At 47.3% G+C, this 22,789-nt stretch overlaps 1 protein-coding gene across 7 annotated transcripts in view; it reads right to left on the bottom strand.

Moving 5' to 3' along the window:
- Window positions 1–11,895: 11,895 nt before the first annotated feature.
- CASZ1 (castor zinc finger 1) overlaps window positions 11,896–22,789 on the bottom strand; it is a 128,391-nt gene continuing 117,497 nt past the window's right edge. For 4 of the 7 annotated variants that reach the window (XM_053451990.1, XM_053451989.1, XM_053451987.1 and 1 more), the window contains 15 exons: window positions 22,309–22,399; window positions 21,984–22,148; window positions 20,023–20,195; window positions 19,033–19,850; window positions 18,746–18,866; window positions 18,450–18,513; window positions 18,184–18,344; window positions 17,796–17,918; window positions 17,365–17,685; window positions 16,966–17,164; window positions 16,629–16,800; window positions 15,346–15,494; window positions 14,781–15,021; window positions 13,991–14,287; window positions 11,896–13,024 (listed from right to left, as the gene is read on the bottom strand). In XM_053451990.1, the coding sequence (XP_053307965.1) occupies window positions 11,901–13,024; window positions 13,991–14,287; window positions 14,781–15,021; window positions 15,346–15,494; window positions 16,629–16,800; window positions 16,966–17,164; window positions 17,365–17,685; window positions 17,796–17,918; window positions 18,184–18,344; window positions 18,450–18,513; window positions 18,746–18,866; window positions 19,033–19,850; window positions 20,023–20,195; window positions 21,984–22,148; window positions 22,309–22,399 (4,219 nt within the window). In that variant the 3' untranslated portion in view covers window positions 11,896–11,900. Of the gene's footprint in view, window positions 13,025–13,990; window positions 14,288–14,780; window positions 15,022–15,345; window positions 15,495–16,628; window positions 16,801–16,965; window positions 17,165–17,364; window positions 17,686–17,795; window positions 17,919–18,183; window positions 18,345–18,449; window positions 18,514–18,745; window positions 18,867–19,032; window positions 19,851–20,022; window positions 20,196–21,983; window positions 22,149–22,272; window positions 22,400–22,789 lie in introns of all 7 variants that reach the window. The other 3 variants (XM_053451991.1, XM_053451992.1, XM_053451993.1) reach the window with 3 other exon arrangements.

Genomic DNA, 22,789 nt, shown 5'->3' with positions numbered 1-22,789 from the left:
CCGGCGCCTGCATATCTTTACTATCTTCTTTTTGTTTGGGGGGGGGGTGTGACATCATTCTGAAAGGTCTATAAAAAAAAGCAAATGAGATCAGGAAACAAAAAAAATTCTACGCTTAAAAAAGAAATTCCTTCCAGGATTTCATCCGGAATATTTACTGGTTTTTGATGACAATTGGATACGATTCGACCATCTCGTCTGCTTTAATTCCATCCCAAACCTGGTTGGATTCCTTTGCTGAGTTCCAGGCATGTAGGAGAATAAAATAACGCTTCCGCTGTAAATATCCCCAACGCGTTTGTTTTTCATGCTTTAATTTAATAATCATTTATTTAATTATTAAATTACAGCATCAATAAATGTAATAATAATTTATTCGCTGCGTGTTTTATTTGCAACATTGTTTCATTTATTTGTATTGTTCACAACTATCCACACCTTTCATATTTTATTTTTCAGGTCATTTGTTTTATTTATTTATTTTTATTAACTTTTTTTTTTTTTAATATTTGGAAGTAAAATACTCAACTCAAAATGTTCTTGGCTGCTGCTGTTGGCGGATCGGTGATAGAGTCCTCTCCATGGTGAGTAAAGGGGGGCTGTCGCCTTCTCTTTTACGTCACTAAATTCACGTATATAATGTTCCGGTGTCCGGCCAATCCGTGATTTGGAGATATTTGGTTTAATATTAAAGGGTTAAAAAGCCAAGATTCGTGGCAGCAGCCTGTGGCAGAACTGGTTATATGTAATACAGATCCCTGTCCTGAGGTTCTCTGTCTTCTTCTCCCCTATCCTCGCAAAGGCTGCCTGAACCAATCAACAATAACCAGCAACGATAGCTTAAAGGGGAGGAATAATCATGTGATTCCCGGGAACAGGTTAAGATGACGGCTCCCTTTGTATAAATAGGAATATTTAACATATAATCCGCATATTGTAGGTTTACTCAGTGCACTGATTTGGGAAAAGTGACATTTTAAGGAACATTCGCTGGAGAGCTTGGAAGTAAAGCCGTGCAGCCATATATGCAAATTATTTATTCCGGTTATGTAACTGTTTTGCATACAAGGGCTTATGTTGATGTAAAAAAAATCCTCTTTTTCCCTCTTGATGTCTCGTGAGATGTAGGAATATTCGACGCTCTCTGCGCAGCGACTGACCTGCAATATACCTTTTATTAGACATACGCAGATCTGAGCGCTACGCACCACGTATCCAGCGATTGGAGCGGCGAAAACAGACATTACAGAGATACGTACGTGAAGTGAGATACGTTTTAACTCTTTGTTGTGATTGGGTGGAAGTGGTTAACATGCAAGGTATATATAAAAGTCTTGATTGTCTGAATTTGGCGGTTTCTGGCCCAAACGGTCACTAAGCTCATCCCCTCGAGAGGGAGGGAGGAGGCTGGGGCTCCGCTTCAAGGACAGGATCCTGCCAGAATGCCAAAAAATGCTCCAAATTAAAAATAAAAACGAATAGATAAAAACCGTTGTTGTAAAAACCTGTCAGTTCTCTGGGTAATGGACTTATAAGGCAGATACACCATAGGAATGCTCTGTGCTGGAGCGCAGGGCACTTACGGAACATCTTTAACCCTTTCGGGACTGGGGAATGTCCAACTTAATTCATTGTTCGCTCCTGTAGTGCCTGGAGAATCCATACAAACTCCCATTTCTCTCTTTAAAGAGGGCCATGACGCCTAAGCAGTGCTCAGAGTGAAAATTGAGAATTTTTAATGTCATTTATATATAGCAGTAACAGCAAATGTATAGATGAGGAAAAGAGTAAAACTCAATGCGCTGGCTCCCCGCTCTCTGTGATTGGATAGATTGATTCATTTGCCCCTTTTGAACTCTTGGGGGGGGGGGCAGAGCCCAAAACCCCCTGCTTTCTCTCTTGTATTTGCTTGGGAGTCTGCAAACTTCGTGCTGTACATTAATACCGCGCCTGCGTCTTCTCGTAGATGGTGCGGTTTACACTCTCCCTCCTCCTGTGTTTTTGATCCGGTTTGTCTAAACCGTTTCTATTACCGGCTACTCCATAATAATAATAATAGAAAAGATGTATGGCATAATATCAGTCGTATTCCTAGTCTGTGGATACACTTTATATTGGAAGCAGAAACCCTGATCTGCCCGGATTTCGGCTCTAGTTGCCCCTGTCGGCCGTACCCCGTCAGATTCCCGTAATACAGGCTGCTGCCGAGACAAATCGTGTTGATTCTCCTTAACAATGTGAAAAAATAGGGCTTATCACCACGGTTTGACGAACCGCAAATCTGTCCCTTCATACCTAATTATACCTAATTATAATAAATTGGATCTTTTGCAGCCACTGGCCGTTCCGCGACAGGCTGCAGCCGGCCTAAATTGCATTGCTCAAAATCCCAATCTTTTTTAGTTCGCAGAAATCCGGATTTATACCCAATAAGCAAAGTACCCTAATGGATTAATTTGGAGCGGATTTGCGCATCTCGCTGTCTCCGTAGAAAAACGGTGGTGATTTTCCGGGGCTTGCGTTGGATGAACCGCTCCACGTGAATCACGAGGAATATTATTAGCTTAAGAATCTCCCCGGAGCTTCCGCTAAATGCTCCTTGACATCAACTACTTTATATTGATTTTAACCTGGTAAAGAAACAGAACAGAGGGGAGGAAAAAAAAAAAACCTTCATGTTAAAAAAGAAATGCCTTTCCGTAAAAATATAATATATTTCCTCCTAATAAGGTAAAATATTTGCAGCGAGGACGAGCCCGGCCAGGAAGGGAAAGGTTTCTAAGGCTTGTTTATCTGTGAGAGGATTCTGATTCTCCTTCTATCAAAACATATTGGTTCCTTCATCTTTCTTACAACATGCGCTGCTTTAACCCGACACGCACTGCATGCGGCCGCTCGGTGGCACGTTAATCTTACGTTAAATATTGTGCAGCTACTTTATTTTAAATAAATGCGTCTGGATATTTTTTTTTACCCCCCAGAACACGTAATATGGGCTTTAACACTAAAAGAGCAATTAATATCTGAAATGGCAGGTAGTAAAGCACATGCGGTTCCGCCATGGCGTCAATCATTTGGAATGATACGCGACTCTAATTTGGCGGCCCATTTTTGGTTCTAATGTGTCGCGCAACTCTCTAGCAATGAAATGGTTAATTGTTTTTTATTCATCCGGTTTGATTATTGTCACAATTATTTCTGTTCTTCTGCTCTCGGGGGCAACGTTTTAACCCCTTAACGACAATCCACGTACATGTACGGGGTTGCCGTGCAAGGGGTTAACGACAATGCCCGTACATGTACGGGCTGCCGTTAACTAGCTGCATCGCCGCGATCGCGGCGTTTTCGCCGCGATCGGCGGCTTTGCAGCATCCACGGAAGCCTCCCAAGTGAGGCTGACCGTGGATCCGGGGAGGGCAGCCCTCGGCAGCCCTCCCCGGAAGAAAAATGGCCGCCGCCGCACCGATCATGAAAGATCGCGGCGGCGCCCGGCTAAAACAGCTTAGGAAGCGATCGGAATCGCTTCCTAAGCATAAATGGTGTTACTGACATGCCTCGATATCGAGGCATATCAGCAACACTAGCCCCCGACCCCCGATCGCCTTGTGATTGCTCCGAAGAGCAACCACAAGTGCCATCCTGTAAATGACGTTGCCGTCATTCACAGGATGGCATTAACAATAGATCTGAGTTCAGAGGGTCTATCCAGACCCTCTTGTGAACTCTCGAGCTCCTCCTGCAGGTTGAATGCAGGTACTGCATCCAACCATGCAAGGTCAATGGAGCCCAGCTCACTAATGAGTGATTAGTAAAAAAAAATAAAAAAAAAATTTTAAAATTTTTTAAAAAATAAAATTTAAAAAATGTTTAAAAAAATAAAAATAATATGGTAACATATAAAAATCCCCACTGTCACCAAAAAAAAAAAAAAAAAATTAATAAGCAAGTCCTAAAATTCTTTATCTTTACAAAAATTCCAGCATGGAAAGAGTTAAAATATTGGCATTACAAATGCCCATAGGGTGTCTCGTATTAAAAAATGCATGAGTGGATGGGGTAAATTGAATTGGCCGGGTTCAAAGGTGTCCCAAATATGGGACATGGGGGCAGTAGGATCAGATGTCTGAATGGCCAAAAAATACACACCTCACAAAGGCGGCCTTTTACCTCCCAAATAACCCAACAAACCCATGCATGTGGGGTATCACTGCGCTCAGGAGATGTTACTGAACACATATTGGGGTGTTGTTTGACAGGGACATATACCAGGAGCGATAAATTTATACCTGAAGTACAACGTGTGTGAAAAAAATACAAAAAAATTTACTACCATAAAGTTTCACAAAGGCTGGTGGTAAAATTAGTGCATGGAAAGGGTTAAATTACCAGCATGTGAAATACCTTGGGGTGTCTAGTTTTTAAAAATATATGACTTGATGGGGTAAATTGCATTGGCCGGCTTCAAAGATACCCGAAATGGCACATGGGGGGAAGAATTACCAGATTTGGAAAAAAAGGTTTTGAAATAGCAAAACGCTACCTGTACTTATTGCCCCATAACGTGCAGAAAAAAGCAAAAAAACATAAAAACATTGGGTATTTCTAAACTCAGGACAAATAGTAGAATCTATTTAGCAGGTTTTTTCATTCGTTTTTGCAGATGAGTAAAAGTTTTTTGTTTAAAAAGTGAGAAAAAGTAATTTTTTAACAAAAAATCCCCATATTTTATCATTTTTTTTATAGTAAATTAGATGATATGATAAAATTAATGGTATCTAAAGAAAGCCCTGTTTGTCCTGAAAAAAACAATATATAATATGTGTGGGAGCATGAAATGAAAAAGAAGAAAATCACAGCTAAACAGTAACACCGAAAAATGTTAAAATAGCCATTGTCCCACAATATACTACGAGTAATAACCCCTATTGTCCTTAAGGGGTTAAATGAGTCTGTGTTTACCTCCCTGGAAGGCCTTCAGGGTCTACTTGGATGAGCAAACAGGGAAAAGAAAAAATGTCGGTGCGCTAAGCTACTCACAGGCTCAAATAATACAAATGTGTAATACGAGGCCTACCAAACAGGTGTAAGCATGCTGCAAGAAACAGTGTATTGGCTGTACAATGTATACAAAAAACAAAAACTGTTTTTGTTTCTTGTCTACTTGGATGAGCACCGGTGGACCAGTCGGTGTTTCAGATTGGTGCTAATTTTGGGGGACTTGAGGGCCGATGCAGTGATTTCTGGTTTATGTGACTCTGCCGAAATCTTTCATTTATTTGTTAGAAAACATTCCAAAGTTCCGTAGAGTTTGACGTGAAAGTCGCTGAAATCTATCATTATCCGAGCCGACTGGCGGGAATCTGTCCTGTGAGTTCCCCGTCGCTCTTTACTTCGATGCCTGGTTTTGATTTATTATCTGAATCGTGGCCCTCGGGCTCTTTGCGGTTTGGGGATTCGTTCTTTCCGCCTTCCCGTTGCTTCGGGTTTTGGCTTCACCGGCTGCTTCAGGTCTCTTCTCCCTTGTGAAGGTAAGTGGACACTCAGTGAGGAAGGGTAACCGTTCCAGCGATGTTCTCCGCCATGGGAGAGCCCTTACCGGGGTGTTAAGGTCGTATCTTAATTATAAACCAGATTATAGGCCTATATTTCAGTGGAAAAGAAGACTTTTATAAGAAATATTCTTATAATATATCCCGGATTTTGCTAAAGGATCAGGTTGTGAAAAATACAAACAGGACTTGAATATAAGCTCTGAGTTACTCTTCAAGTTCAAACAAAGCAAACGATCACCTTGTCGCGGGTTTACGAACTCTGTATGACGGGACGTCGCTTGATCGGCTCCTGGGTTGGAATGAGACTTTATTTCCAGTCCTGCTTTTATTTTATCCCGCTCAGATTGCCATATAAGCAGACGGGGGTCACTCGTGCATTTGCTTTATTGGAAACTTACAGGTCTCTTCTTTTTATGTGCCAAGTCGGTAGTAAGAGCCAGGAGCGGACTGATGACTTCACATCTACATGCGCAACTTGGAGTGGAGGCGGCGCTGCCAGCCGCGGGGGTGCAGGTAACGCAGGACTCTTTACTTTATTAACATGCTGATTAATCGTTTCATTTTAAGTGGTAAGTGATACATTTGGTCTTTTTTGTTAAACTACATCTTTCGTCATATGGCAGCAGCTATTTGTTGGTTAAGGGTGATAGGGCTTGTAGATGAGTAACGGTAACCCAGACTTATTATATCGCATTATATCAGTGACTCTGATTGGATGCTCAGCCTTTTATTAGTGTATATCAGTGTGTGATGCAATTGTGTGTGTGTGTGTGTGCGTGTGTGTTTATATATATATCCAAGTATTAAATCCATACAACATTGCATCTGAAGGACTCGGACTCGGTGAGGACTGACATTTTCAGCAAGTTATTGTATTTGTGAAGCTGGTGAGATGCAGAAAAGGCCAGATGTATTAAAGAAGCAGCAATCATCGTAGATTCTGTTACTTATCGTTACATTACAGTTACATCATTGGGTGTTAATGGAGGCTGTTGGGATTTTTTGGGGGGGCCCCCTCTGCGCGCCGACAGCTTTATGGCTGCCGTGTAACATCATGATCTGCAGAAATATAGATTTCAATAGCAAACGCCAGACATCAGAAAACGGTAGAAATAAGGTAATAAAGTGTTTTCTGTCCCAGCTATATATAATATGACATTGCCTAATCCATCCGTGCTGGCATTTAAAAGGTTAATCCGTCTCTGTCCTTACTCCGCTTGGATCCCAGGCAGGCTGATCAGTAGCAGATATGATCTGTGTCCAGGGAACTCGCAGTAACACCCTGACACGTTTATCAGCTGCTTGGCCCCATATAGATAAGAGGATTTCAATTAAAATATCTTCCCACGGCTGTGCGGGGTCTGGTCAGCTCAGCCCTGCGACTACACAGCAAACGCAACCACAAAATGCCACCAGAGACAGTATTTCTTTCCTGCCCTACCAGAGTTCCCTGCTTGAACACAGGTGAATTAGTACTATTCACACAGGGACAACTCTTGGTGTTCACAATTCTTTCTTAATCCTGACTTGGTGACAAATAAAGCGTCTGACCTCCCCGATTTAACTCCGATCCGACACTTTGTGTGATTTTGGAACAGCAGCTGGTTTTACTCCGACTCCTTAAACGCTCGGCCAGGACCTCACCTCGCGCTCTGTTTCCTCTATCCGAGTGATGATAAAACTGATGAAAACGGGGGGTTTCTGTGATCGAGTTATTAATATAAAGTTATTCGATGACAGGTCTGCTTTAAAAGCCGGTAACGCCGGGAGCAGAAATTCCTGCTTTGCTGTAAAGCGGAATGTTTAAGTAATCTCGCCTGCTGCCCTGCCTGACGCTGCACAGACCTTTTTTAATCTACAATAAACATTAAGGATCTTTTTTCCTCTAAACGGCCGCATATTGCTTGGCTGTTCTCATAATATTTTGCTTAAGAGGTTTTTTTTTTTTCGGTACCCGAATGGCTTACGGAGCACTTGTCTCGTCGGCCATTTATCTGCCGGCTGCTGCCTCGTCCCCGTGTTTCTGGAATACGCCGGAAAGCGATGTTATTCTTTATTCTTTGCACCTGCCTCGGTGATAGAAGTATATTTACACATCAGCGAGGGGGCAGCGCGATCGCCCAAATTGCCCCAATTGTCGTTTTCCCAGCGGCTACAAAGTACTCAGGAGCTCAGGCTTTGGGGAACGGGGTCATTGGGGGTGAAGAGTCCGCACCGAAAGAAGAACAGGACAGGGGTGTCGATTTTAGCAGGTTTTATGCTCTGCTGAAAGTTGTAAAGTTTGGGTAAAAATGGATCGGTATTTCCCAAGGACCTGGATTCTTACAGCTTTAGCGTTTTAACTGTACGGGGGGGGAGGGGGTAATCGCTGCGAGGGGCTTCGCCTCTATAATAAGATATTATGTTCATTATTCTATGAAACTCTGGCTTATTATCGTCTATTAGGAGTCATTCTTTATCGATTGGACGTTTTAGAGGAAATGCTTTGATTTTTATGTTTCGTTAGGTCCAAATTGCTCAACTTTTATTGATCGCAGCGTTGCTGTCACAGTGTCTTTTACTCAGGAAAACTAGATTAGACGATTACAGTGCAGTCAGTTAATGCGGCTCCTTCGCGAGGCACCTAATTCCTCCCCAGGCAGGAGAAGACGCTCTTCATAACCGCGTGCGAAAGAGTAACAAACCTCGGCGCAGGGAGTCACATTGGTAACGTGTTGGTTCCTATTGGTTAGCTGCAGCCAATTAGAAACGAGCTCGCCGGCCTGCAGAGTAGAACAACGACCGGTCTTCAGATCGCTGGGTTACTTTGTAACGATTCCAGAGACGTAAATCCAAACATAAAGCGCGGCGATCGTGTTGGACGAGACCCTTCTGTTAAGTTGCTGCCGGGTATTTTTTAATAACCCCCCTCCCCCCCGTTAATAAGGACCGACACACAAGGAATTGCTAATTTTTTTCCAGTTTTTATTGAGTGAAAATGTCAAACCTTGCATCAGTCATGCAAAAAAAAAAAAAAATCAAATAAATAAACACATATATTAAATTTCTAACAGCACTAAATTCAAGTGGAAAAATATTCAGTTTTAGTGATGTGGGAAAAGTCCAATTCAAGTATCGAGGAACTTATTCCGACCTGGCCATAGAATAGTCTTAACAGCGTGAACCTGCATGTACACAGCGTGTGCATCTCTATAAACATGTATGTACACGGACATACACGCAACACCAAACACGCAATATGGATGAGGCCGTAAACTGGTTAATATCAATAATATCTGTGAGCCCTGAATGATCGCATGTGACGCCCGCTCCTTATTATCACAATCCCGTTATAATGTATCAAAGCAAATGCCCCACGGATCTAACCCCCCCCATTATTAACTCATGCGCAGCCCTCTCCCCTTTATCACAATGCTCAGGTAGTGTTGATGTTTTCCAGTTTCTGACCTCGCAGTCACGCACTCACAGGTGTGTATATATATATATACTTTTATATACAGTATATTAAATATTATATATACAGTATATCACATGTTATATATATACTGATACAGCCAAACCCTGCGATGTTACAAATCAATAAGTCATAATCTGTTTCCTTTATTTATATATCCCCGTCTCCTATGCATCAGAAATATTTTAGATTTTGGGTTAGAAATTGGTTTTCTGTGTTTTTTTTATACCCAGGTTTACACACATACTATGTTGTACATTGTACGGCGCAGGGGCTTTATTACTTATTTTATTTCACCCATCGTATCATATATATAATATATATACATATACACGCTCGCACTCACTCACACACGCTCGCACTCACTCACACATCTGCGTACATATACAGAAACATACGCGGTTATATACGGATGAGCTCTCGCTTCTGCCTGTATCGGCTCGCAGATAAACGGATCCTGATACCGATAGTAAACAGGATTTCGCCAGGATGAACAAATACCTCCACGGAAAATGAAAAGAGAAATGACACGTTTCGTTTAGCTGGAAATGGCTTACGTCCTACTGTGCAATATCGAGATTAAAAAAAACTGACATTTTTTTGTTAGTTTATTTATAGTTTTCTTTTTAAATTTATTATTTCATTTATTTTATTTCCATCAGCTATGGAATCTTTTAAATGCTTTTCTTTTCTGTAGGGGCATTTGGTGAGGTTTGGGGGATTATAGGGGGTCCTCAATAGCTGGTACCGGGAAGGAACCTCATCCTTCCTGCTCTTCACCTGGCGGTTTACATTTTTTTTTGGGGGGGATTGTACGTTTGTGTCTTATTTTTCTTTTGTATAAAAGATGTAGAACTGCAGGAGATAGAGAGAGAGGGAAGGGGGTCCCGGAGGAGACGGGGCTTTAACGTCCCGGCTCCTGACTCGGCCCCCGTGAGGTTTAAGGCTGCGTAAGAGACGCTCGTAGGAGGAACGGGGTCTCTCGCGCGGCCCGTAGCTCTAAGGAGGCGGCTGCCCAAACTCATCTTACATATGAGAATAATAACGAAAAAATAAATTAAAGGGAGAAAAAAAATCTCTAACCCTCTAAAAATAAAAGCACACGTAACCGATTGAAGGGATAAAAACCCACAAAAATTAAATATATATAACTACAAACTTATATTAACAATCTGAAGATTACAATCCTCTGTATTATGTCAACTTTACGGTCATTTTTATTTATTTTTTTTCTAGAAAATTCAAGTTAAAAGTCGGAATCACGCGTTTTCAGTGCTAAAGTGAAGTCAAACATCTGGACTCCAGGAAATCAGAAGCTAAAAGTAAGGATCGGAGTGGGATCTGGTTACTGAGCCTCGTGTCGGATGATATTCACCAACAGACACCTTCTGCAAGCTTAAATTGATTTTTTTTCTATTTTTTTTTCCTTTTTTTTTTGTTCTATATATAACCTTTACAGAAAAAAATACTGTACAACTTTGTTTAATCAGAATTCATTAGTCTCTGACACCAATAATTGCAAACACTCGAGGGTCCCCTCCCCCCACCCACCCCAATCTCTGTTTGCTTTGTTCAGGTTAATAAATACAGCAGATCTGGAGAAAAAAAGTGAGGTGAGTTCACCCCGGCGCACGCTGTGCGTTTGTCATTTAGTGTTCTGTTTTTTTTTTTTCAGCCTCAAAAATGGACTGATTATACAAATTAGAGGCTTCCCTACTGACCCAGCGCTTATAACGTGGCCTCACTGGGATAATGCTAGCCCATGGCTTTAGGGGAAAACAAGGCCCGATAATGCTGGGGGGGCAACGCGTTTCGCTCACCTCTGGTACTTGTAGGTCTAGAGTATTAAAGCCCTCCCGACAGGCTCATATGCAGCAGTATCTTCACTGAATTTGTTTTCTACCTGAGAGGGGCTATCCTGTGCTATACTCAGTGGCGTGGGGGGCTATAACCTTTCTCCTGCCTCCGCTTCTGGCCTATCTGCCATATTCAGAGCCTCCGCGGTATGAACGCCAGACACGACGTCACGGAGGTCGGTAAAGCTGGGCTGGACGATCGTTATATAGGGAGCTGTGGCCGGTTAACCCCTGAGTTGTAATAGTTTCTGGTAAGGAGGTGTGATTGATAGCAGGTTATGGGCAACCAGATTACAGGCGTTGTCATCCCAAAAAAACATGGAGAGCCACGGGCTGCCGAACCCCCCCCCCCCTTATGACACAAATCTACCCTCGCTCATTTTCACCAAAGTCCTAGAAAGCAGCAACAGCGTGTCCTACGGGGTACAGAGGGACCCCCGTCTCTGGGAGCTCCTCCTGGCCACTCACGTAAGCGAAGTCCCAATTTAATGTCAGAACAACACCAAATAAATAAATAAACCAGAGCAATTGGTGCAGAGGAAAGCTTTCTCTATAAATATTTATAAAATAAAACATTAGCTTCCCGGGAACAGCCCAAGGACAAAAACTGGAAGAACAGGACAGATATCCTTGTCGCAGGGCACCCGATAATTGTAGTCAATAAATACCCCAAGACCCCAGCCCGTTTGGCTTCCTCCTTCGCAACGACCACAATCTGTGCGATGCCAGAGGAGTAGCAACAAGTACCCCCATCTCTGCCCTTCGCCCCCAGAACGGAGCTCTTCGGAGCCCTGACGCGGGGGTCGAGTAGTGGAGGGGCTTCGTGTCGTGAGGAGTCATGCGCGAGAATGCATTGTCCACTGCTCTCAAGCACCAGAATGAAAGGTTTCTGTTGGAGGGGGCCGGTGATCACAGTGTGGCCCCTGGTACTGATGACCTGGTCCTTCTCTGCAGAAGATATATAACTATTTCAGTTTTCGGTTCCTGTTCTTGTTATTTGTGTGGGGAGAGCAGGGCCCTCGGTGGGAGAGCCTGGATTCAGGGGGATGCCTGGAGGTTGATTTGGGCCGGGGAGATGTCACAGTGGTTTGTGGAACCCTCCGCACGCTGCTCGACTCCTTTGCTTGGTAAGCATTCGCCGCCAGGCATGGAATCCTCCGAATCTGTATTCAGATCCTCGTCCTCCTCATCTTCATTCATTTCATCGTCGTCCTCCTCTTCATCGTCGTCGTCTTCATCCTCGTCCTGAGATAAGTCGTCATCTGCATCTACAGAGTTAACTTGAAGAGTGTCCTGTGGCTCTTTCTTGAGGCTGGAACTGACCTCGTCTTGGGGCTTTTTGCTAAGGTCTAGCGAGTCGTTCAGACCCACCCCGGCGGCGTTTTGCAGGAACAGGAGGGAGTTGTGGGGGTCCGTGCTCAGGTTCAGAGAGCTGTCCAAGTTCATTGGTGGGCTTTGGAGTTCATACTCGGTGCCAGACTGAGTGATGCCCTCGCGGCCAGGGGAAGCGGACGGGAGCTCCCCTCGCTCCTGCTTCTCATGCTTGCGCTTGTGCGAGTCCATCTGAGACATCCCCACCACCGTGTGCTTGCAGCTGGGATAAGTGCAGTGAAAGTGGGAACACTTCAGCTTGTACTTGCACTCGGGAACCTCGCAATCCGCACTAGAACTGAACTGACAGAAGCCAGCGGCGCTGATGACGTCCTGCTTGCCGTGGTGCTTGCGGTGAGCGGTCACTTTGGTGCTGTCGGTGCAACGGAAGCCGCAGCGCAAGCAGTGGAAGTGTGTGCTGTTTCCAGAGAACTGGCAGTCCTGGAAGTTGCAAATAAGAGAAGACTTAAAGCGCTTAAAGTCATCAAGGACCAAGTTGTCGACCCGGTCGTGGTGTTGCGCATGCTTGTACATGTGGGTACGGCCGCAGAACTTGTAGCCGCAGTTTTCCCGGGTGCAGTGGTAATGCGTGACCTTCAGGGAGAACTGGCACATCGAGTCCTTGCAGTCTTCATACAAGTCGTAGCGTTTGAATCCCTCCAGCATCATTCCTTCGTCCAGCATTTTGCGCGAGGAAGCCGTCTTGCGCCTTTTTCCAAACGGCGACATATCCTCGATGATCCAGAAGCGCTTTTTGGCCCCGGAGGCGGTTGGCATGGTGATGGTGTTCCCTGGAATGAGACAGAAGTGCACAGTGTGAAAATGAATGTCTGCCCGGCAGGTATCGCCTTCGCCCGCCGTCCGCTCGCAGCATTTCGGGTATCAGAGGAAATTTCATGCACCCTCGTTTATAAAACCCAAATGGCAAAACCCCCCGAATCCCGCTGACAGCTGCAGAGCGAACACTAAATGCCCCGGAAGCTGGCGGAGTAAATTTAAGCTACTTGCCCTACAACACTAACAGCCCCTGAGATTGCGCAATATTTCCCCAGAGGCCGGGGCCGTCCGAATTGGCCCATTTTAACGAGTAACATCACTCAGCAGAATACCGGCTCCTCGCAGAGTGCCAAACCCTAACGGCCGCACACCCGGAGGGGCAAGAAGCGCTTCAGCTGCCTCCTGACGCACCCGGGACCTCGGTGACTCCCAAAGCTATCCCTACGGCCCTCGAGCTCAGTCCGTTCCCATTGTGTACGGGAACACTAGCCGCTGATGTTTATTTAGGGCACCCTGGTGTATCCGTCCTTAATAAGTATGAAGTTATAGCCGAGAGCCTCATCTAATCGCTTGTATTGGAAGCTCCGCTGCCCGCCGCCTGTATGTGCGTTATTTGTGTTATTACTGACTTTTTAGGGCGATCTCGTTGGTTATGTTTCTTCGATTAATTGATTGAGGGGACGGAGCGATTGTCTTGGTTTATGGGGAACCTGTAATGCTGTGGATGGTAAAGCCATAAATTGGCCTCGAAATAAAGATCCCTTTTTATTCACCAATTCTCTGGACGGGGTTTTTACGGATCTTCCCGGGCCGGACCCCCGGAGTAAAGGACTCTGAGGGCAAAACAGCCGGCTGCTGCTTCTAAAACACAACATGCACCCCGTTTGCCTCCCAGACACCCCTTTCCTTCTTAGCGTGTTCTAAGGCCCATCATACATGACTTTAGGTGGACGAGTGGGACAGAAGAAGCTAAAAGGTACCTGCTGCGTCCTGTACTAGAGGGACATCGCTTTTGACTGGAGCTGGAGTGGCTATTACTGGTGTGAATGCTGGCGCGCCGCTGCTTGGCACCACAATGCCCCTGCTGACCCCCAGACTGGCGGTGATCAGGGAGTATGAGACACAGGATGGAGAGAGCAGGTACGGCAGGGTGGAGAGGGGGGACCTGACAAGGGCAGGAGGAAAGGAGGGTACGTGAGGAAGAGCCACTGCTGGGGGTGGTTGTGGAGGTGCATTGTGGGTGAGTGCGTCGTCAGAAGCGGAAGGGACCGGGCAGCCTGGAGAGCGTGGAGAGAAAGCAGGAAAACAGAACAAACAGAGAGAGGGAGAGAGAAAAAGAAACAGAACAAAATGAACCAAAATGAGAAGCTTGAGAGAGAAAACGATGAGATGAAATGAAACGCAGAAAATCACAGAGATGGAGCAGACAAAGGAGAGTCCCGGCTCACATCACCAGACCGTAAGGGTGAGGAGTAACGGCTTTCCACTAAACATCCCAACGGTAAGGGAGCCGGCTGACTGCGCCTAGCGAGGTTATCAACAGAGCATAGGACACAGATCTAACAGTGGGGCAGTCGCCATGGAAACCGGTGCAACATTCCCGCTGACTTTGCCCAATGGCTGCCCCTTACACACGGGGCCCCAGGTTCCTGACTGCGCTTTAAGGATGAAGCCCGAACCTCGTGAGATGTGACAGATGTCTAAACCTGAGCTTGGTCCTAAAAGCCATGAGCGCTCCCACTCCCATTCGCGTCGGACAGTCTCATTTACCTGCGTCTGCGCTCTCGTTCCCCACCGGTGTGCTGGAGCAGCTGCGGTCTAGGTTGGAGGACTCCGATGACATCCCACCGGGGCTGCCCCCGCCGGTGTAATCCATGTACTCGTCCGTCTCCGTGTCCATCATATTTTGGGGTGTCATCTGAAAGGAGGAAGGATTCTCGGTAGAGGAAGGGCTTGGAGCTGCGCTGCCCAACTGAGAGAGGTTGTCTCCTCTGTGAGTTTGAGGAAGGACCTGCAGCGAGACAGGAACCTGCGGTCAGCAGCTCGTAGCCTCATCACGCCGGTGGCAAATCCAGCTGCCGCGGACTACATTTCCCATCATGCGCCGAGAGCTGAGCATGGCAGAGCATGGCTGGAAATGCGCCTCACGGCGGCTGAATCTTTCTGCGTCTGCTGAGCTCTCTTTACTGAAGCAGGTACGGCGGGCCGCTCTCCGGCTGCTGTGAAACTGCCCCGGGGGGAGGACTGCCTACCCCAGGAAGAGGTCGATTCCGCAGCAGCAACTAGACTTAGACCCAGCTTGGTGTTAAAGCAGGAAAGCCGGGGGGTAATTTACCTGTCCGGGTACCCGGTCGAAGTTTTTCCCCAGCATCCTCCGCATGTGCTTGCGCGCGTGAGACGTCATCTGGTGCTTCAGCAGGAAGGAGAATTGGCAGCCCTCGCGGATGCAGTGGAAGTGGCTGTTCACCTGGTTGTATTTGCACCCTAATAACGGGAAACAAAAAGTAAAGCGACGCTAAATCACCTCGGACAAAGCAGGGAAGGTGTCGCCTATGCAAGAGTCAGCTTTCAACTCTAGATAAATGGTACAGCCTTCCAGCAGAGGTGGTAGAGGGTAATGCAGTGAGGGTATTAAACATGCATGGGATAGACATACGGCTCCTGAATCTAAGACGAGACCAACGACTGATTAAGGTTTGAGTCTTTACAGCAGGAGAAACGGGCAGACTGGACGGGGGCCGAATGGGGCCGATATGCCGGCAGGTTCTATGTTTCTTTCACAATTGAGGAATATTTGGCGTTTAGCGAGAACACGCGGTGATGATCACACATATATGTCTAAGTCCGGGTTAATATCACGAACATTGCGCACCTGTCAGGAAACGGTTAAATTACAGATTTCCCCCCTTTTTTCGCTTCATTCCCTCTCTCTGATTCCTCCCCGCTCCGGACCGTTCGGTGCTCTGGAAACCAGAACAAACAGACGGGGAGCGGCGCAGGTGAGGAGCTGCAGTCGCCATGACAACGCAGCCCGGCTTTAAAAGCTGCACCTGCGAAAGGTGAGCAAACACGAGCCACGGGCGACTCCGGGCGTCTGTAAGCAGAGCCGGCCCCGGGGCCCGGAGTGTTGACGGCGATCACCTTGGTTACTGCAGCCACTTCTAACCCGAGACATGAATTCTTTATGAATTAACGGGGTGAGGTCCTGGTGTTTTGTTTGTTTGCAGACGCTTCAGCGACTCGAGATATTTAGACGGGGGGGGGGGGGGGGGGAATTATTTACCGTGAAGAACGTCTAACCCTTTCACTACTACTACCTAAAAAATGGGGCGCCCCAATCCGGCAACTGATTTAGTTCATTATCTGAGTGTGAGCTGCCTTTCCACACGCACAGGGTAGAAACACAGAATTTCACGTCAGATCGGCCCCATTCGGTCCCCGGTTCTCCTGCTCTAAAGACTCAAACCTTAATCAGTCATTGGTCTCGTCTTTGATTCAGGAGCCGTATGTCTGTCCCATAGGACCCCCCTCCGATCAAATCTCCCCCGTGTAGTTTCTGAGGGGGCTTTTTCAGTTACAGGCCCCGTTTCTGTGGCTCCGCGTGGATGCGGCACTCACCCATCCGGCTGCATTCCTCCCGTTTAGTGAAGTACTTGAATCCGTTGGCCGCCCGCCGCTCGGCTTTCTCGTGCTTCTTCACGTGCCATGGCAGCTTGGTGGTGATGTTGGTGACGAAGTAACAGCTCGGACGCAGACAGTGATAATGTCCTCTCATCCGGAACTCGCAGTGCTGGGGGGGAAGCGCGATAACACAACATTACAGACAGACCCGTGACACAGCTGGAGACCACCGGCCCCCCTCCACGTGCTCCATCCTGCCGCTTCGTGCCACTGTACCCTCATACCCTCCCGCTGGCCACAATCCCCTCGTCCACAGTGTGTGTCTCTCACTCACCTGGTTGGGACACAGGCACTGCAGGGAGTAGTATGCGAACTGGTCGCGCACGTTCACCAAGCTGTTGTTGGGGTTGATGTGGTCGAGGCAGTGGGACTCGGCTTTTCCGGACGTTTTACACACGTACTTGCAGTTCCCAAAGAGACAGTGGAAGTGGAATTTATTTGCATATTTGCAGTCTGTTGCCAGACAAGGGTCGCTGTAAAGACACAACAATATTATTATTAGGTAAGTCGCTGCGCATGATCCCTGATGTTTAGCCGGCGCAGCTCGGTCACCAAGAACCGGAATACAACCCCTAAGGGGAAAATGCCACGTATAATAGGGACCGGCTAACATGGTGACTACCGATAAGGGGTGTCTGTCCCCTCCAGAGCTGGTCACGGCGCATGCACTCACTTCTCCTGGAACTGCAGGAACCCGGGTTTCACTTGAGGCTTTGCGTTCTCCAGTGAAGTTGTCGCCATCGGGGAAGATGCCAGACTGGGCACAGAGGCCGGTATTTGAGGGATCTGCGGGATGGACGATGCCAACTGCTTCCAGGCCAGTAGAGCCGGAGTGGATGGAACAGCAACGGAGCACGGAGCGGGTGCCTCGCAACCGGGCACCAGGGACGAGGGCAACGGAGGAGGAGACGGCTCTGAGGACACTTTGCCGTCGCCCACAAACGGACCCTCGGAGCTGCCTTTTGGAGTTCCCACATCGGTCCTGAAGTGGAAGCTGCAAGTGCAACAAGGAAACGAAGGCCGGGGTGAGATATGGCGGAGAACGCGCAGGAGCGGAGTGAGTTACAAACACTAGAAAGGGCTGAGGTTATCCTTGGTCCTTACTTGGCATGTTTTATGGCGCCGTCGAGGGTGCTGAACAGAGCTCCGCATTCCTCCACCATGCAGTGAAAATGCAGTTTGTGCAGAAAATCGCACTGCGGGTCGCAAACGTCTGCCGGGCCGTACCTGATAATGCAAAACGCGTCAGACGCGTCAGACTTAAGTATATGGCTCCATGTACAGAGTTCTGGCTGAACTAGTAAGAAAGGACTACAGGACGGGTATTGGAGGCAGAGAAATAGAAAAACTCTAAAACAATTCAAGAATATCTGGGACAAATCATCTTTAAGGATAAAGAGGCCTCAGCTTTTAAGTGTTTGGAGTAGGTGACAGCTGCCTTTGTAGCTGGACTCCCTGGATTAGTAGTGTGGGAGACCCCATCTCACGGTACCTGCGTAAGTATGTTCTCCAGGGCTCTGTGTGCTTTTCCTGTGCAAGAGCCTTCATCACCTTGCCGAGGTAATGCGTCGGCTCCCCGGCTCCGGAGTCGCTGCTGTCGGCCTCTGATTTTAGGCTATGGAGGTTTGCCGGATGGGAGTTGGCATGCGGCATCTGCAAAAGAAAGGATAATTGGAGACTCCAGCTCTGCCGGTTTCCATCCACTCACAGCGATGCTGGATGATGGGTCCTTTCTATATTACCCCAGGCGGCCGTTACCTTGCTTATTAGAGCGGGGAGGAGTGACGGGTCCGAATTTCCATCTTGGCCGTTGGACTCAATGCTGGAAGAGAAACACAGATTTCCAATTTACCGGAGATATTTTTTACGGACAATCTGCCTTAGAAGGAGAACTTGCGATTCCAGCTACAGCTGGGTTGAAAAACCTAATATAACGGACCTGGATGTTAACACCCGAGCCGCGTTACGCTTTAAACGGGCCGTCAGGTTGGCTGTTATTTCACCTCCAGGCTGGTGGCTCTCACAGCCGCCTTCTGTCCACCGTCCCCTCTCACCTGTTCAAACTCAGGTCCAGACTGTGGTCCTGGCAGCTGTTTTGGGTTACTGTCCCGTCTGAGTCTCCAGGTTCCGCTTTTACTGCTCCTACGTTCATACGCCCCAGCGGGTGTCCTATGCCTATAAAGGGAAAAAGGGTCTATAATAAGAGATAACCTGAAACCATCACTTCCTACAAGGCTGGCGAGAATCAATTTAAAAAGAGACAAAGTACCTGCCGATAAGGATGATCAGAACATGAACCGCTATAACTAAGTAGATGTTTCTACACCCAGCTAATGCTCACCTGATTCAGGAGGTGGTGACTGCTTCAGAGCTGCAGCTGCCAATCTTGCCATCATGGGAGAGATTAAACCCTTGCTGGCCGACATCCTTTCCATAATGGATGCGGCGGCGGCTGGCGAAGTGCTGTTTTGATCGCTGGCCCCAGATGCAGACTGCGGAGAGGAGTCCGGGGCTGCTACGGGCATCATGTTGGCGGAGCCGGTAGGCAGAGAGGAACCTCCGCGACCACTTATGATCGGGAAGTAAGCGCCGGTTGCAGGAAGGGTTGAACTAGATAGGGCTAAAGCCAAGGGCATATTATTGGGCAGTGTCTGGGACAGGAGGCTGGAGATCTTTGTGGTAGGTGGAATGGTGCTGGTGGCTTTCTGGGTCTGTGGAGAAGGAGCCTCGGAGATAGTAGGGACCAGGGACACGGAAGACTGCTGACTGGTGGGGGAAGCGCTCAAGCTAGAGTTTTTACTACTTAAAGCTGAAAAGTCAATGAGATCATCGTTGCTGGACTCCTCCATGTCATTGTCCTTCCCCCCCAGTAAGGAAGACGGAAGGCCGAGTACTCCGGAGCTGCGTATGTGCCGCCTCTCGTGCTTGCGCTTGTGCGAGGTCATCTGGCTGGTAGAGGTGAAAGTGAAGCCGCAGCCTGCGCGGATGCAGTGAAAGTGGTTGGTGGCCTTGCTGTACACGCAGCCCTCATACTTGCATTCTTCATATTTGTAGAACTTCTTGAAGCCGTCCTTGGCGTAAGCGTCATCTTTCACGTGATAGCTCTTGTGCTTCTCTATGTCACACTTGTTCTTGAAGGTGAAGCTGCAGCCCGGACGCCTGAAAACAGCAGCAACAGATGAGAACCGTCAAGTCGCTAAAGTCACAATCTCCAGCATGTCTACAGTCCATCTGTCTCCTTCCAGTCATTACCGTCCGTCTCCCAGTCCAGGTATGCTGGTGGAACACCAGACCAAATCCCAGCCATGTTTCTCCCCAACGCCGATCTCACCTGCAGTGAAAGTGAGTGGTTTTCTGTCCATAGAACTGACAATCTACGGTGCCACAGTCCTCGGTTGCTCGGAAGCGCTGAAATCCATCGTTAATTAGCTGAGTGTTCTTCTTGTGGAAGTTCTCGTGGGTCATCACGTCTGAGGTGCTGGTATACACTTTGTTGCAGCCCACCTGGATATAAAAAAAAAATGAACCAAAAATCACTTCCATATAACATATACAATAATAAAATAATTTGCAACTACTTTTTCTTTTTTTACATCAACGGCCTGCAAAAACATCTCAAAATAGCCCTTTTAGTCTGATTATATCTCATTTGATATGTTGTGAGTTTTGTATATACTCCGCGATCCCTTGTATTCCCAGTATACCCGGCTGCCATGAAAATAAGTATTTAATATATAAGATATAACATACGTGATACTATAGCAGAATGTCATGTGATCAAGTGATAAGAAAAAAGGTTTATCTACTAAAGAGGGAGTTTGCAGCAGAATTGAACGTGACGACTCTCCCGTATTACTACACACGATGAAGGGCCAGCCACAATACGCTTCTGTTCTTGGTTGGCCCTTCATTATAACTCGGGATATCAGGGAATGGAAATATTCGCTTCGCCCGCAGATCCCCTCTTTTGTGAATAAACCCCAAGGTTTGACGACTTAAACAGGGAATTTGCGGGATGGAGCTGGAGAGAAGCATTGAGATGGAGCAGAGACAGCCTGTTGGGGGGTCTATAGGAGCAGCGATGGTCCTAACGCCAAGCACACAGCGCCCGCACGTCACTAATGGAATGCTCTATTTGTCCGCTCTCTGGCATCCGTCTCAGCGCAAAGCGGGCAACTTTGCCATATTGAGTAAAAAAAAAAAAAAGCTGCGGAATCCGAAAATGCGGCAGGCGAGAGGAAAAAATCAGGAGACGAGTGCCAGGGTCTGCTCCATCTCACAAGTGAAAGGGGAAAAAAAATCCGGCAGTACCCCCTGCGCCTGCCCGCCCCGCTCCCGTCCTCCCGGCAGGTTGATGAGAACAGACAATAACAAAACACTGACAAATACCCAAAAAAACTCCTCTCCCAGCTGTTTGCAGAATAAAAATGCACTCGCTGGTGACACCTTGAAAAAAAGCAGAACCCCACCACGGGATCAGAGGGAGAAAAAAAGAATTAAACAAAAAGCGGCTGAGGAATAATTTGCAATGTGGCACTTGGTGCTAAAGTCTAAAAAATGTGGCCTTTGTATAAACAAGGAACTGAAATTTATCCACACCAATTATGGACATAACGAAAGCGCGTCTTCCAGAACGCCGAGCGAGCGCACCTTTTATTGGCAGATCCCGCGGGTTTGGAGAAGTCTGTTCTACGGGCACAGCTAGTAAAAAGATGGACGGGCCCACCTGGTGTCTGGTGAGGGAAGGGCCGAGGCAGCCCACCCTTGTGTGGTGTTAAACCACCTAGATATGGAGTGGCTGGTACTATGTAACACTGTTGTCGTACTCAGCATGATGAGAGTGGGCACGGTAGGAATTAAACGCAAATGGAAAGCATGAGATCTACGAGCCATGATTTAAAAAGAAACAGCTAGAATCAGTACAGTCCACTTTAGCCTAACCGGCTCAGCATGCTAGGAGTAGTAGTTGCAGCTGCTGGGTGGCAAAGGTGGCTGATGTGTTGTTAAATACCCTGGCATCAGAAACAGGCTGCCACCTGGAGTGGGTACTTGATCTCAGCTGCCCACTAGTCTTGCAAGGGTCTAACATGTTTAGTTAAAGTGTAGCATGTGCAGAGAGGCTATACATGTAGAATAGGAGATGCTATACATGCCACGGGGGTAGGGTGCTGGCCCCTATCTCGCACCAGCAGTATATGGCAGGGAATCTCCAGCTGATCCTGGACTACATCTGCCATCATCCTCAGTTTCAGGCTGGATTGCCGTTCATTACCTGCCGGAGACGGTTATTACCTGCATGCAGTGGTAGTGTGTGCTTTTCCCGTTCAGGTGGCAGCCGTGGTAGTAAACGCTGCAGTCGTCCAGAGGACTGAATCGCATGAAGCCATGCTGCAGGGAGTTGTCGCGTTTCTTGTGCATGTTGTAATGCCGGATCACGTCCTGCTTACTGGTGAATCTCTGCGGAGAGAGAGCGAGGCGGTGAGAGGGATCTTTAACGCTTTCACTCGATGGCTTCCTTTACACGCATCCACGTGTCTTTGTGTTACACGTATGTGCGTTTCATGTAAAGCGCAGGGCTTACTAATGGCTGTGTCTGTGCCGGCGAGCTGCTCCTCACCTGGTAGTTGCACTCCGGATCCAGGCAGTGGTAGTGTTCTCGGTACTGATACGCGCAGTGAATGTGCCCACAGTGTTGGCTACCTGAAAATCTGCAAAGTACAAAAGGTTCAAAATCAAACGCGGATCAACCGGACAAAGAGAAGGCGACGGGAATACGAACGGTCCGGGGGAGCAGAGACAGAGAGGGAACACAGAAAGGTCCATATGAACAGTCACATGGGTGGTGATGTCTCTATAAACACGTTAAACATAATGACCCGTATATATGAACGGTTTCCCACACGCTGTGCACTCCTTTCACACGGACACATTCAGCCTGCTGACGGGCGGCAGAGGTTTCTGACGGAATCAGGCCTCGGCGTCTGATCCGTCTTCGACCTCCGGCGGGGTGAAAGGTTAGGATGGATGTTAAAGGGACGAAGCAGAAATGTGTGTTCTGGACCTACAGGCGGAACCAACTCTCCCCATCTCCGTACAAA

The sequence above is a fragment of the Spea bombifrons genome, chromosome 12 (genome assembly GCF_027358695.1).
Source record: "Spea bombifrons isolate aSpeBom1 chromosome 12, aSpeBom1.2.pri, whole genome shotgun sequence".
NCBI classification, from domain to species: domain Eukaryota; kingdom Metazoa; phylum Chordata; class Amphibia; order Anura; family Pelobatidae; genus Spea; species Spea bombifrons.
Note: the sequence above shows the minus strand (reverse complement) of the source record. Positions and strands in the feature narration are given on the sequence as shown.